Genomic DNA, 17207 nt, shown 5'->3' on the forward strand with positions numbered 1-17207 from the left:
TAGGCCTACAGCCACACGTACCCCGCATCCCCTGAACAAACATATCCTACTCATTTCAGGCGCGGTTTCAGGGGGGAGCGCCGACTGGCCCGCTACCCCCCCCCCCAAAGAGAGGAAAGGCGAGAAGAGAAGAGAAGAGAAGAAAAGGGGAAAGGAGAAGAGAAAGGGAGAAAAGGAGGAGAGAAAGGAAGGTTAAATTTCACGTAATTGAGTAGGGCTATGCTTAATAAAAACCCGCAGTAGTCGGGTCGATTGGAAGTAGGTCCTATAATAATTGGGCTTGAAGGCGGGTCCGCATCCTAAAAGCATGTGCAAATTACTAGTGCGGCCCCGCCGATACAGGGTCCGTCACATTTTGTCGCCAAAGTCATTATCCCTACCGACTTCATCCCGGCGATTTATGCACGGCTTTAACCATGTTTACGAATCTCAAATTTTGAAAATTGAGTTCGGGCCCTTTTTTTAAAGCAATTGTTTTGAATGGTGTAAAAATGATGCACCAAATGGCTTGAATTGGACCTTCATTTTGCAAATTTTTCAAACTTCTCAGGAGGGAACATCCGTCCTCAGACAGCGTAGTGGATAAACATATGACCATTTTCGCTCTTCTTTCGACATTTGCAAATTTCATATGTTAACACAATTTATAGGGAATTAATTTTACAAATGTGTGGCTTTTTCAACTAAAATTTTACACTATAGCCTATAGTGCCAAAATTGTCCACCACTCACTTAGATCTTCATTTTGCACAAGTTTTACTTCTGAGGGGAACATCCCCTCAGACAACCCCTGCGTCGCGCAAGCTAGCCCGCGGCCATATTTTTTTCATTTTATTTAATTTTTTCTAAAAATTCGGCCCCCACCCCCTGACTGCTCTAGATGGACAATCAGTACCAAAAGCTGGTATCGCCCATCCCTATGGAGATTGACGTACTATCCAGGCGGTGATGGAAGTGATATCGCCAATTTTGAGGTCGCCATTGGATTAACACATAATTATGAAATCTTCACAAACAATTCTAAATTTGTTATGTGGTGTCAAAGCAAAATTATCTTACTCTAAAACCGTCGGGGTTCGACAAAGTACCCCACTGCAAGTATGTTAATTTTCCACTTGTAATTGCTAACCGTGTATTTTGAATGGGGCCGTCAGCCCTGTATCTTAGTCGCCAGCCTCGTACGTCACGTGTTGCGCTTCCTATGCCGCCTGGTACTATCGCTAAAAAAATAAGCGTCCTTATCAACCAATCAACTTTAAGACAAATAGGTGAAAAAGGACACTTTTGCGGGGTTTTTTCATAATTTTTTTTATTTCACATGATCCGTGCATATATCGCCTAGCTATAAATGAAAAAATATTTTTTTAGACCAATCAAACCAATATATGGGTGTAGTACGCCCTTAAGTCAATTTGGCTAATAATTTAGTTACCCGCGTATCAAAAATAAAATGATCGTTCTGAAAAATGTTAAGTGAATATGCCATAAATGACTATATCATGAAACGAAGTTTCGTTCTATAATTCTGAGGTCCAAGTGATTATTTTATGCAAATACGTTTTACCCATAAAATTCCATAAAATCAAATTTGACGTTACCCACGTATCAACTGTTACCCACGAGTCCAGCAAATTTAATTGCCATAACTTAAATTAACATTTAATGACTTTGGACACTGAATTTAGTTTGACAAGGGCTTAAAATTGTAAATCGTAAAAATACGTTCACCGCTATAAAAAAAGAATCTACGACGGTTTAAACTTTTGTTACCCACGAATCCCGAATAGATGCTAACCTTGAAAAATAAGGAGATTGTTTATTTTAAGTTTAAATCAGCACATATTCAAGCCATGGGTATGCTATAATTTTGACAGTACTTACAGTTTATACACCTAAGAAACGCAAACCCCAAACGGTACTATAGTACTTATAGCTTTACCCACGAATTCGGCGTTACCCACGAATCCAAGGATTTACTCGTAAATTATATGTTTCTTATGCATCTTAACATTTTGAAAACATGCGAAATAGGTTCCAAAACAGTCCTGTTTAATAGCGTCCTCTTGAAGGTATACTGAAGCTGCATCATGAAGTTTTGATTGATTATCCTAAATTACCATTTTTGGGGTAAATGCAATTGGTTAGAGAAACGGGAATCATTGAAACACAATGGAGGAATAACCGCATGGTGGTTTCCAATCTTCTGTAATATTTTCTATTTTGCCGCTTACCAATACATACCTTCAAATATGTGTTACCCACGAACATTTTGGTTACCCACGAATCCCTACTTAAATTATAGTTAACAATGTATTGATAGTGTTTTAGTTCATAGGAACTGTCAAACACGAGTTAATAGAAGATTGCTGCATGAAAATATGGAATGATTTTACTAAAATAATAATATAAAACTGTTTGCTCTGTCTATTTGAATTTGGCAACTTCATTATTCTCAAAATTTTTATACCCAAAATGCCATAATGATCCATTCTAAATATTCCATGTAGTCTGCATTTTGATTAAAATTCATTTTAGTGCCATTGCAGCCTGAATTATTGACATACGGAAAAGTATTTTTTTTTTTAAAAAAATTAATAGGAATTACTATTTTCCAGACGCTGTTACCCACGAATCCATCCGAGATCCTCATCCTGCGACGAGATACAAAATCTAACTTTATATTTATATGAAGCATTTATTCTAATCTTTCGAAATAATACAGTAATGTTAAATGACAGCCACTTTGGAAAGAGTTCGAAGAATTGACACAATCTTAACTGTACACCTGGTTCTTTCTTAAAATTTGTAATAACCAAAATATTTCTGTATAGATATATGTAATAAAATTCTATTTTACGTTCAAAGTCTTCGCCGATTTCTAGTGTATATGAGTCACACATAAAATATTGAAAGATATTAAAGAAAGTGAAATTTTATGGCGTACAACAGGTGAAAAATGCTTGAATTCGTGGGTAACATGCATATGCGCATTTAACACTTTATTTGGTCTAGCAAGAAAAGTTATTTTTCAATCCGATGGCACTTCCACCTGATGATTCACTAGACATGATCGTCTCATTTGATAAGTCTAGAATTGAAAAGGAAAACATTTTCAAAATGGCCCCCAGAGAGAATTTTGGCCCGCTTTGGCTGGAATTGACCATATAGTCTCACAGTCAAATACCATGAAATTAAGATTTCCAAAATTTGATTTTTCTTTTGGGAGGAATGTCATCTTTAAATGTTAAGAAACATGATCGAGCTAAAGCAAAGATATGCTTCAACACAAAAAGGGGTCAAAATTAACATGGTAAGTATTCTACATGCATCATGCACAGGGATCATGCACTCTCAGAAATGCATTTGTGCTGTAACTTCTATTTATGCAATATAAAATCATACAGTTTTGGAAAGGATCGATCGAAATTGGTCAAGGACTCCAAATATAAACATAGATTTGGATGAAAATCACAACAACAACAAAATATTGTACCTCTGAGGTTTTATAACACAATATAAAAGGTGGAAACATCCACACTTGAGACTTCTTTTGCTTCTTTTTTTTTTAATCTAACACTTCTTTCCAGAAAATGTTGTTATTTTTTGTTTGTTTGGTTTTATAATTTCTATTGATCTGAGTTACTACTATTCCGATAGTGTCGACTGTCACATTTTAGCCACATTTGCACGGTATAGCTACCATTATTTGGTACTTTATAGATTGTTTTCTTGTTTTGTATGTTTATTATTTGCCTGATCAATTAGCGCATGCTTGTTTAAAAAACAAAAAACAATGCAAAAAATACAAATTTTAAGGTGTTCAAATCACTGATTGTCCCTTCCCTTTAATGATCTACAATTTTGAAAATTGAAAGTAGTTTAATGAAAATAATGAACATTTAATACAATACAGAAAAGTGCCTTGCTTGTGCACTTTAACGTACTGCACCAAAGTGAATCCATCCACCGCGAACACCAACCCTCTGACACCAACCCAACGTCGGATATAGCAAATGAACAGCAATTCGATGATGATGATGGGCCTGCTATCGCCCAAAAACTTTTCACAATTTTGTATAAAGAGAGTATATAAATCATCAGTTTCTTTGATAGCAAATCTTGTATAATCTTAAAAGTATTCATTCATTTAATGTCATCTAATTGTTTTGCCGATACTTTTGTTTCATTGTAATTATTCAGTATAGGCCTATTCGCCTCATTAAAGCCATATTATAATATTTGCTGAGGAGAACGCCATCAAAAAATTTATTCTGGATTTTACACGATTGTAATGTACTTTAGTCAATAAAGATATATTCTGAAAAAATCAAGACTTTAGGTGCTGTAGTTTTGTCAAAATCCGAGATTTTGAATAAAACGCCGGAACCGTCGTTTTATTATTACGATGGAAATATTAGTACGTACACGGCGTGCGGGATACACATACACACACCCCAGAGGATCGTACCGTATTACAACCGCGGGAGTAACACACATTGGCGCTAGAGTAAATTCCAATTTTCTATGCTTTACCTCACTTGTTCGGCTCAAAATTAAAAGGGGACATATCTGACAGTAAAAGCTTACATTTTATGGAAACTAAATACTAATCTATTTTTACAGAAATGTTATAATATGGCTTTAAAAATAAAAATATAGATATCGTAAACAGCCTCAAAGCGCTTTTCATTTATTCCGCCGTCATTAGAATAGGTCGAAACCACGTTTGCAGACTACAAATGGCGCAGGGTTCATCAGTACAACGACTGTGCCTACCCCTAACAGCTTCCCATTGCACCTAGGTGGGGTGAGGCAAGTGAGTCAAAGCGCCTTGCCCAAGAGCGCAACACGGTGCATGCACTTATCCACTTCTGGCACTGAGCACTTGAAAATTGAATTTTGTTATGTTGGGCTATATAGAATACGTGCAAGAACTTTCATTATAATGACCATTTTCCTGAGCTTAGAAATTCACCAAAACTCATTGGGTACTCATTCATCTTCGACATTGACGCCTCACTACCCATTGGTCCTCCACGTCCAAAACTATTGCTAATTCGTGGGGATTCCATCACTTTGGGAAGCTTGGGTAACTTTAATTTATTACGACTTGCGTCCAGCGCCGCCTGATTCTGAAGAGCACCAATGGATGCATCACTTGGTGTCGGTGATCCTGGGATCGGCATCGACACAGCAGGTGACGGTTGCGGTGGTTCATGGATAAATACGACGGTTGCTGTTTTGCGTATTAGATCAGCTTCTTGCGCCAGTGAGGATTGCAGAACGTCGTGTGTGCCATTTTGCTGATCCCCGCGTGGAGTCTTTTGGTTTGTAGTGTTATCCAGCAATGAGCTGAATGGTTCACATAGAATATCTTGGCATCGTAAACATTGATGACACTTATGACACCAACCCTGCACGAAATGACGAAATAGAAAATAATGGTCAGTACATGTTACAGCTGACGGATTGCTTTCTCAAGCTATGGGCTGTTCCAGAAAATAGATGCACACGCAGAGGAGTTCTGATTTCCCTTTTGCCCAGTCGTGATTGTTGGAAATCCAGACTTCTTAAAGTAAAGCTTGGATTTTTTCGCTTTTGGACACTTTTGGAAACTTAAATTCCAAAACAATTAGATGCTTTATCAAGTCTTTGCCAAAAGTGTATACTTATATACTTTAGACCAACAATTTAGCTGTTATAAGGCCCGAAAGTTTCTATAATTCTACGGTTCAGACCACCTTTAAAGCTGCTCCTCTTTAGGGGACAGGGGTGTGCACATATTTTCTGGAATAGCTTAATTTGTTGAAAGAGAATCGCCAAATGACAATTTGTCATTTTCAGTAAAGTTTTAAAGACGCACACAATTTTACCAATTCAGATAGCTTGGTAGTTCAACATGCAATTATGTTCTGTTGTCTTTCGAGGACTGTTAAATATATCAGAAATACCAATTTTTAATAATTTGCCATAGAATTTGTATATCGCGAATTTCAAAAAATTGTATAGTAGAGCATAATTATGTCTGATGTGCTCTCATGTCCCACAAAAAATACTGTGCAAATGTTGCTATCCGTTTCCTTAAGGGATCTGGAATGAGCGTTTTGAGCGTTTCGACAGTATTTTTTATGGGACATGAGAGCACCTCAGACGTATCGAATTGCATTCTGAATGCGAAGCATGTCTTTCTGATATCAAATAATTTTCATTTTTTGAAAATCACGATATAATACAAATTTTATGACAAATTATAAAATTTGATATTTTTCAAATTTTTGATATATAACAGTCCTCTAAGTACATTTTATAAATCTAATGATATATTCTTAAAGTGTATGTAGCTGGGAGGAAAAGCCGACGATCAATTGAAAATTTTAACCTTTCATATTGAAGATATGGATTTTTTTCCAAAAAAGACCTAATTTTTTTTGGTGTTTTAAAAAAAAAATCCATATCTTCAATACAAAAGGTCAAAATTTTCAATTGATCGTCGGCTTTTCATCCCACCTACATACACGTTAAGTATAAATCATCAGATTTATAAAGTTTACTTCGAGTACTGTTAAATATCAAAAATATCAATTTTTAATGATTTGCCATAAAATGTGTATTACATTGCGAATTTCAAAAATCAAAATTATTTGATATCAGAAGGACATTCTTCGTATTCAGAATGCAATTCGATATGTCTGATGTGTTCTAATGTCTCACAATAAATACTGTCCAAACGTTCATACCCCTTCCCTTAGGCATACACATTTTAAAGTTTCAACGCAGCATGGCAAGGTCTATATCTGCCAAATCACATGAGGGTGACATCCATAATTTTACACGGTATTTGCTATTCACTTTATTACTATCACTAAAAAGTATTCCATTATTGAATTGGAGAACATGAATTAAAATGATGCTGCTGCCCTCTGTAATACATTTATCTAAACTCCACTGCTACCATCCAACTTGGGGGCTGCGCTACATCATAGATTCTCACGGGGTTATTAAAACTATAATGAAAGCTTTCTGACAAATTCGGTTTTTAGTTTTTTTCCCAAAATGATTAAGGAATCGGATAGTAACGTTTGCACCGTATTTTTATGGGACCTGAGAGCACAGCAGACGTATCGAATTACGAGGAATGTCCTTTTTGATTTTTTGAAATTCGCGATATAATACAAATTGAAGATATACATTTTTTCCCACTAAGACCTACATATTTTTAGTGTTTTGGGGAAACAAATCTATATCTTCAATGCAAAAGGTTACAACTTTCATAATGATGGACTGCTTTTCATCCACGCTACATACACTTATCATTAGATTTATACAATTTACTTCGAAAGACTGTTGAATTTCAAAAATATCAATTTTTAATCATTTGCCATAAATAAAATGTGTATATCACGAATTTCAAAAAAAATTAATTGGTATCAGAAGGACAATAATATTCCATGTATTCAAAATGCAATTCGATATGTCTGGTGTGCTCTCAGGTCCTACAAAAATACATGAAAACGTTACTATCCGAGCCCTTAATCCATATACAGACACGGGAAATTCTGTATGAATAAAAATAAAAGTGAAGAAGTACCACAACAAATCATTGGGGTATAGCGTTACTTTAGTCCCGGACTACAATCCAATAAATATGACATTTGAAACAACTTTTTAACTCGCCCTTTCAGTGTAATTATCCCGAAATCCTTCGCGATTAAAATTGCGATTACGTCGAGAGTGCGCAGTGCCGATGTGCGCATCAACGGTGACGTACCTCTGGGTTCAATCGCAAAGACTGTCTATTCTTTAATCATGTAATGAAGTCATGCACATATATTATACACATCTTAATCCGCAGGTTTGAAATTAGGGGTAATATATGCAGCTGTATTTTCCTTACCTCTAGTCCAATAAGTGCATCGTCAGCAAAACATACTTTGTGTCCACACTTCATACAAGCAGCTCGGAATAAGGCAGGAACTGAAATGACACACACGATTGGAAATGTGTTCATTATTTTGGTATATATTTTACAGACCTGTTTACAGTGTAACCAGTGGTATAAAACCACAATGTTACGATATTGAACATGGATTAAAATCTATATCAAATTTGTTAGTGACTTACACTCGATAGATAGCTACTTCATCAATGCCAATTTCAGCAGTAGATAGAGCCCACTTCATCAATACCGATATCAGCAGTAGATAGCTACTTCATCAATACCGATATCAGCAGTAAATAGCTACTTCATCAATATCGATATAAGCAGTATATAGCTATATACTTCATTAATATCAATATCAGCAGTAGATAGATAATTCATCCATACCAATATCAGCAGTAGATAGCTACTTCGTAAATACCAATATCAGCAGTAGATAGCTACAACATCAATATCGATATCAGCGGTAGATAGCTACTTCTTCAATGTCGATATCAGCAGTAGATAGCTACTTCTTCAATATCGATATCAGCAGTAGATAAATACTTCATCAATACCAATATCAGCAGTAGATAGCTACTTCATCAATATCGATATCAGCAGTAGATAGCTACTTCATCAATACCGATATCAGCAGTAGATAGCTACTTCTTCAATGTCGATATCAGCAGTAGATAGTTACTTCATCAATATCGATATCAGCAGTAGATAAATACTTCATCAATACCAATATCAGCAGTAGATAGCTACTTCATCAATATCGATATCAGCAGTAGATAGAGACTACTTCATCAATACTGATATCAGCAGTAGATAGTTACTTCATCAATATCGATATCAGCAGTAGATAAATACTTCATCAATACCCATATCAGCAGTAGATAGTTACTTCATCAATATCGATATCAGCAGTAGATAGATAATTCATCAATACCAATATCAGCAGTAGATAGCTACTTCATCAGTATCGATATCAGCAGTAGATAGCTACTTCATCAATGCCGATATCAGCAGTAGATAGCTACAAAATCAATATCGATATCAGCAGCAGATAGACCATACTTCATCAATACTGATATCAGCGGTAGATAGCTACTTCATCAATATAGATATCAATAGGAAATAGCTACTTCGTAAATACCAATATCAGCAGTAGATAGCTACAACATCAATATCGATATCAACGGTAGATAGCTACTTCTTCAATGTCGATATCAGCAGTAGATAGCTACTTCTTCAATATCGATATCAGCAGTAGATAGCTACTTCGTCAATACCGATATCAGCAGTAGATAGGTACTTCATCAATATCGATATCAGCAGTAGATATCTACTTCATCAATATCGATATCAGCAGTAGATATAGCTACTTCATCAGTATCAATATCAGTAGTAGATAGCTACTTCATCAATACCGTATAGTATTCTTACATTTTGAGTGAGGTTTTTCATATTGAAAGAGAGTCGACACATCTGCATAGCATGTACCTCCACCTGGAATACTGGAGTAACACGAAATCGAGGCTCCTCCTCCCAGAATTCCATAGGAGTTGTGATGTTTATGTTTTCTTTTAAAAGTTGTTTCCGTTACTGAGACACTCTCGATTCTGATTCCGTTCGGACCTTTTCTCTTTTGTTCAAAATATTTCAACACGGCTTCCTTCACATTGTGTCCCATTTTATAAAACTCAATTTCTTGCAGCACAAATTCTTCAGTCACGTGATCGGGAACTCCCGTAATCCTCCCGTATCTCCCATAATTCAACAGGATCTGAAACACATCCGGGTCACGGTCAATGCGGTACACTCCTTCTGGAAGCGGGTTGACAATTTCTTGAATCTCATTATCTAAGAGAAGATCCAAGAAAGAACTTTGTAATTTGTCGACTGTTTTTCTGGTTGTTTCAAGCATAGATCCGCCGACGTTGAATTTGACCCATGCAGTTTTGTCGATGACCTTTTGAGCCGGAAATGATTTAGAATCACCAGGTAGTTCTGATGCACCTTTTGCTCGGAACATGATCGTCACATATCGCTGTAACTCCCATATATCTGAGCATGAAAAGAAGATTAAGAAAATCATTTTATAAATTTCAATTTTTTTGGTTTTTCATGACTCTATAATCGTAATATTTAATGGAAGTTGTGTACAAATATACTCTCTATCTACCTCGTCAATGTAAAAATGAAACGTACAACAAATAAATCAACAAATTTGCTATCTACTGTAGATAGCAAACATTGAGAAAACTAGTGTATGGGGTGTGGAACCGGGGGTGTGGAGGGTGTCATTGTATGCAAGGTAGCGCGTCTGTATGTCTGCTTCACTTGTCTTTTGTTTTCTATTTGTTTGTTTTAGGTTTGTCTGTTCACCCGTTTGTCTGTGACAATGAAAGAGACACTAGAGTTACATAAACCTATATATCGTTATTATTTACAATAAATAATATTTCTTCTCTCTCTCTCTCTCTCTCTCTCTCTCCACCTCCCTCTCTCCACCTCTATCTCTCTCTCGCTCTCTCTCTCTCTCCCTCTCTATCTCCCCTCCGTCTCCCCCTCTCCCCACTCCACCCCTTCCTCTTGTCTCCCCATCTCTCTCACCCACCCCTATCTATGTCCCTTATTTCAAGTATCACTTCAAAATGATGCATTAATTCGTCATTGCGTCAGCTATATGAGTTTAACTAGCCAGATCAAATTCGTTCACAATTTTGTCAATTAAACGGTCATAATTAAACGACAACGCTCCTGGATATGCGCTTCCATTATACCACACTTAGAAATGATGTTATTAAATTAACAGGCACGCCCAATATAACGAAACGCACTTCATTTAAAATATCCCAGCAGGGTCTTTACTGATATCCTGAAAACACAATTATTAATTTATACCTCTTCTCCCTTCTTTAATATTTATTATATAATATTATCAATTAAATAAATACATCAAGTTAAAACTTTATTTTCAATAATTATATCTGGTCATAGCGATCAAGCGGTCATTTTATTTACACTACACTGTAACAGGATCTTTTTTTAAAATCTGCCCTTATTTGATGCAGGAAGCCACCTTCAACATATTTTTTCTGAAAATAAATATCGTAGGAAGAAAATGTATGCATCTAAATTATCTGGATTCTTATTTTAGTAATACTTTTATTCTAAGCCAAAGGAAACCTTTCTTGTTTTACTACGGTATATATTCAGGCACTTGGACTTTTGTCAAATTCACTTTATTTTGGCAAGCTTACTTATTAACGGATTTCGTTCAAGATAGCCACTTATTTATTATAATTCAGAAGTAACAGTAAACCAAAAATATATGTATATTATTATTGTATATTATTATGTCGGGCAAAATTATGCCCTAATGGTTGTATATAGAGATATTTCATGTATAGAGATATTTTATTATGTGAATTCCTGAGGTGGTGGACATATCTTTATACATCAAAAATTTGCACAAAAAAAACCCCAAAACATCATTAATGAAAATCATGCCACTCTGTATCCTTAAGGCAACGCTGAACCGTTCCAGTTACCTTTGACAGATACTTAAGGAACAATCCGAGGTGCGAATTGTAAAAGTGAGTTAATAAAAGACATTAGCCTTAAATATTTCAAAATCTGAGGTACACGGTTAGGTTCACCTTAAATATTCTCATTATCATATTGGATGTGTCAGGTGTTTGTTCTCAATTATGTCTAAATTAAATATCTAAAAACACACCCGCTATTCACTGTCAATAGAGCAAATCGTATGCCAAGCACGGAGAGCTTTTTTTCCTCGTATCAATTTTCAGGCTTTTATATATCAGGGATTGTTCATGTATGAATTGTACAAAAATGGAAAAAAATGCTTCCAACCATAGATTGCCCTTTTACTCCCGTCCTTAAATCATTTAAACAAGAAAAAAAAACTTTTCTTTTTCGTTCACATTTAAAAAAAAATCAATTGCTCTCATTTTTCTTAAAAAACGTACACCCTCTCATAATAAATATTTTATCGACTCGTCCCTAACACTGGCAAATATGCAAATGAACATCATTTCCTTTCAGCCTCTTCCATAATCAGATAATGTAAAACGATATATAACGGATTTGGTTCATGGGAGTGCTGATGACAAATTTGATTCTCTGAGATTTTAGAAAGGGAGGAATTAAGGGAGGCACGAACACAAGTGGAGAATGAGGGGGAAGAGGGGAGAGGGAAAGGAAGGGGAGAGAGAAACAAGAGTGAACGAAAATTAGAGCAGGGAGAGAGGGTGAAGTGAGGTAGTGAGGAAGGAGAGAGAGAGGAGGAGGTGAGAGAGAGAGAGGAGGAGGAGGAGAGAGAGAGAGAGAGAGAGAGAAGGGGGGAGAGAAAAATAGAAGGGAGAGAGTAGGAGAAAGGGAGGGAGTACACGAGGAGAAAGGGAGGAGGAAGATAGAATGGAAGAATAACGGCTATAAAGTGTTCCAGTTTTATAGTTTGTCGTCGCATTTAATACTACATGTAGTTCCTTATAAAGGAAATCGAGGGATGTAGTATGTACGTCTACATACACATACTCGAGGGAAACGTGACAGTCAGAGATCAGGCTCTAGATAAATGTTATACCGTGTACCGGGACGGTGGAAGATAGACTGATCTATCTGATAGCTGCCATGAGTAGCCTACTTGTTCAACTTTTATAAATCATCAATTTTGTATACATATAATTTAGCCAGGTGTACACTTTTTCTTATTAACACGTACATGTTGACAGGAAGTTAGAGGTATTAGGACAAAAATAACGGAGATGCTATTTCATCTGGAATAGTCCATTTTCTTAATCTCTGAGCGATTAGTTTTTCTCTTTTGCAATGATCAAATTTATTTATTAATATTATCAAGAATTACTTAGGGCAGCTTTTTATTATTTATTAAATCAACATTTTCTCATGTAGATATACTTCTTTCTTCCGCGTGTACTCCTATATGACGGTATATACTATCTATCGGTACAGTTATACTCGCATGAAATTGACATGTGTGATTGAAGGAAACACAAAAAATAAGAACATACCCTAAATTAATTCTTCTTTCAAATCTAACAGTAATAGAAGTGATATATGACTATGCTACATGTCCATTAGTGATTATTTATTTTAAAAAAAAGATCATTCAAATTAAACGATAAAATGATAAGAAATGTCATAATACACTCTCGTCAATACATACTTCTAACCCATTCGGGTATTTTTGTGAACACTCCCTTTAGCTTTCGTGTACCCCTGGTGTATGATACCCTTTTAGGTAATTTGTATACGGTCCCTTTCTATTCGGACAGCTTCAGACTAGCGCAGCAAAATTAATGTTGATGATGAGGCTCTTATAAGTACTAGGGTGAAAACAACTTGCATTTTTGAAATAAATATGTTGGTAAATTTTGCTTAGTTTGCAAGGTTCGTTACGGTCCTTCTATACCAACACAAAAGTCATTGTGCTCTTTGTCATAATTATAATCATTACCATTATACGGAGGAAAACGGAATGAGGAGGGTTGGGGAAGGGGAGAGGGGGATGGGCAGAAAGATGGATATTTGTCATTTAGATCAATAAACATATCAAATCAATTTCCCGTAAGCTTTTATTAAGGCATATTTAATATCCATAAACATAGCCTAATTAATCTTATAACGATGAAATTTACATCTATCAAAAAAGCATACAAATATTGCACCCAAAGCATCATTTGTTTCTCTAAAAAAGAACAACACATTTTACGCATCCTCAACACCGAGCCCATAAGCATGATAAGGTTCACTAATATTAAACGGCAAAGATAAATAACCACAGGCCCCATCTCGATTATGTGCAACATCAGCTGAGTATAGTAAACATGCAGTACAAATTCGCTTACCTTCCACCCCGATACTACCAATTCATCTCCTCACTCCAGAAATACAACTAGAGCATTTGTGATCATGTTGATGTGTATGTAAGTCATTGCTAGATATAACATGCTGCAGAAACACACAACTCTAAATCAACAAATGCTGATTCTTGCTTGCATGGATACGGAGTCTAATTTACTCTCTCTATTGCAACTTGGCTCATTTCATCTCTCTCCGGCGTTCTCTCTTAAATACCATGTAACCTCGCTCAATTCATCTATTCGGTAAGAAAACTGCAGATGCTACCTGCTCTATCTTCATGATATAACGTCAATATGTAATCGATGTAGTAGCTATGGATGTCAGTTACAATATTTCATATTGATATCGAAAAAAATGAAATAATTTATTGACACAAGATAATCGATTGCAAAACAGACTGATAAATACACACATTGATTATGTTGACGTATACTCTGCAAATTATTGTGATGATTTTAGTTTTCACCAGGGTTGCTAAAAACCCGGGGGTACTCAAGTTTGGTTCGAGTAGGGATGTGCCGCTGAGACTATTTTGAAAAATATACCTGGCTCTAAAATTGGGACTCATCGCTATATCAAAAGTTGAACCTTTTGGCCAAATACGATGCAAATTGGCAACAAATTTGGCAGATTTCGAAAATTGAGGCAAAATTGGATTTTTTTTTTAATATTGGGAAAAATTTTGAAAACAAAATGACCCATCCATCATACCAAAATTAGCTTAGAAAAAGTGGCCCCATAGAAACCTGTATAGGTCAAAGGTCGCCCAAAATCGCAGTAGACCTTATAATTATAAGTCGCCACTTGTTCAATGGTTAACATTCTCTGATTCTCATCTAGCAAGACGCAGTTTTATAACCCCTATACTTGTACACACAAATAGAATGACCTGTGAATGTGATAGGTACAGGAGGAAAAAAAACAGCAAATACAAACATTTTTAAAAACATTATAAACGTGTTTTGGTTTGCGTTAAAACGTTTTAATAAACATGAAGAGTCGGGATTTGACGTTAAATGCTATCTTCAGTAGATAGCGAAAAAAATCAAAATATCCCCGAAGACTTTCCTAACATGCGTTCTGCGTGCGTAAAAACACATGCCGGGTTTTACAAACTGATAGAGGTAATCATGGTAATGTAAACAATGTTAAAACGCTTTATATGAAACAACACTACAACAAATTTAAAACCAATTTGTTAAAATGTTACTGTAAAATATATTTGGCAAACATTATTGAAAAATATTTTGCCAACATAAATAACATTATTTTGGATTTTTTTGCATCACGTTTTCAAAAATGCATTTAAATGTTATTAAAACATTTTATAGTTTTTCTAACCCTGCATTTAATCGACTTCTGTACAACGTTTTGTGTTTGCTACGTACCCAACAACTTGTGATTAAATGGTGGCTGAATGGAGATTTCCGAACTATGCCACTGGTGATGAGATTGTTAGCCTCATATTTGTTTGTGACTCTTAAGGGATGGGGTATGACCGTTTGGACAGTATTTATTGTGGGACATTAGAGCACATCAGACATATCGAATTGCATTATGAATACGAAGAATGTCTTTCTGATATCAAATAATTTTGATTTTTGAAATTCACGATATAATACAAATTTTATGACAAATTATTAAAATTTGATATTTTTCACATTTTGATATAATAACAGTCCTCGAAGTAAATTTTATAAATCTAATGATATATTCTTAAAGTGTATGTAGCTGGGAGGAAAAGCCGACGATCAATTAAAATTTTGACCTTTCATATTGAAGATATGGATTTTTTCCCAAAAAGACCTATTTTTTGGTGTTTTGGGGAAAAAATCCATATCTTGAATACAAAAGGTCAAAATTTTCATCCCACCTACATGCACTTTAAGTATAAATCATCAGATTTATCAAGTTTACTTCGAGTACTGTTAAATATCAAAAATATCAATTTTTAATCATTTGCCATAAAATATGTAGGGGAGAGCGGGGAGTGTTCGCCCTATGTGTGAAAGCCCTATGTCTTAGCTATATATGGCAACAATCCCAGAACTATAGGCCTTACAATAGCAACAGGATAGAGCAAACAAAAAAGTTTTGCAAAGTAGTGAACTTGCCCCATATCGGGGCAGGTTCGCCCATATGGTGGGGTAAGTTCGCCCTAAAAAGGTTTAAACATTGCATAACAATAACATATTAAATGCAAACATTTACCAAAGAGTATACAGGGCATTCATTCTCTTCTGGGGAGTCATGAATTTGTTGCAGGGGTCGGGTCAGGGTAAAATGTAGGGGTCCAAAGTGAGCTTAAACGTATAATGTTTACAACTTCGGGGAGATTATGGATTAGGACATAAACGGTGGTATGAGTAATTAATACGGATACCACATAACGTAAAAAACCATGCTTTTCAGTAGTTTTACCTTGTTTAATGGTATAATTATAAATATTTTGCATAATACGCTGATGGGGCACATTTTTGTATTTTCTTCAGAGTATGCAAAATACAAATCGAATAAGGAGTTTATAACTTCATTAAATCTTTGACAAATCCCATATGTTCCCAAAACAGATTTTCATTAAAACCATCTGTATTTATGTATCAATGATAATACAACATTATTAATGCAAGAAAAAATTACGTTTTGGTGTAATTTTTTTGTTTTGGCTGCAGTTCACCTAATTTTGCCATCACTTAATTCCCCGATAGCCGTAGTGTTGAGAAACAAGGGGTGGGCAAAACTGCCCCTAGGGCGAACACTCCCCGCTCTCCCCTATTACATTGCGAATTTCAAAAAATCAAAATTATCTAGGGTCTGCCGAATGAACCAACATATCTGAGAGATTTTTGGTAGGCCACAAGTGGTGGGTCTTTGAAGATGTCTTTGGTGTCTCTACATTCCTGAAGTAATTTAAAATTACTCAGCAATGTTTTGACAACCAAGCTGTTGATGGGATGATATATTATAACAAGCGGGATTCTGGTGTTGTTGGCGTTTTCCGTGTGTGCAGTTCTGGGGCTATGGAGATCCTCTTCCGTGCTGCTTTAATGACATGTTCAGGGTATCCACGAAGTTTGAAGAATGCCATCATCTCATCTGCCTTGGTGACAAAGTCATCATCATCTGAGCAAATACGTCGTAAACGTAGAAGTTGAGAGTATGGCAAGTTGGACAAGTATGAGTGACAGGCTGTAGATTTGTAATGCATCGTTGTGCTAATCCTAGAACTTGAGTTGGAGTGGTCAATATTACAAAGCAAACGCATAGTATAGTAACAATACTGGGTGGGCTTTGTTGCGAAATGAGAACAATAGTGTGCATATTGTTATGCAGCATTGTTATGGTAAATGATAGTACAACTCATTGT

General features: G+C 35.7%; 1 protein-coding gene across 1 annotated transcript; it reads right to left on the reverse strand.

The window, feature by feature from the left end:
* Window positions 1–4669: 4669 nt before the first annotated feature.
* LOC140165423 (uncharacterized) lies at window positions 4670–14198 on the reverse strand. Its single transcript, XM_072188728.1, has 4 exons — window positions 13825–14198; window positions 9371–9991; window positions 7895–7974; window positions 4670–5414 (listed from the first exon to the last, which is right to left on the reverse strand). The coding sequence occupies exons 2-4, from the start codon at window positions 9957–9959 to the stop codon at window positions 4941–4943; spliced, it is 1143 nt and encodes a 380-aa protein (XP_072044829.1). The 5' UTR covers window positions 9960–9991; window positions 13825–14198; the 3' UTR covers window positions 4670–4940.
* Between the last annotated feature and the right edge of the window lie 3009 nt (window positions 14199–17207).

The sequence above is a fragment of the Amphiura filiformis genome, chromosome 12 (assembly GCF_039555335.1).
Source record: "Amphiura filiformis chromosome 12, Afil_fr2py, whole genome shotgun sequence".
In the NCBI taxonomy this organism is placed as follows: Eukaryota; Metazoa; Echinodermata; class Ophiuroidea; order Amphilepidida; family Amphiuridae; genus Amphiura; species Amphiura filiformis.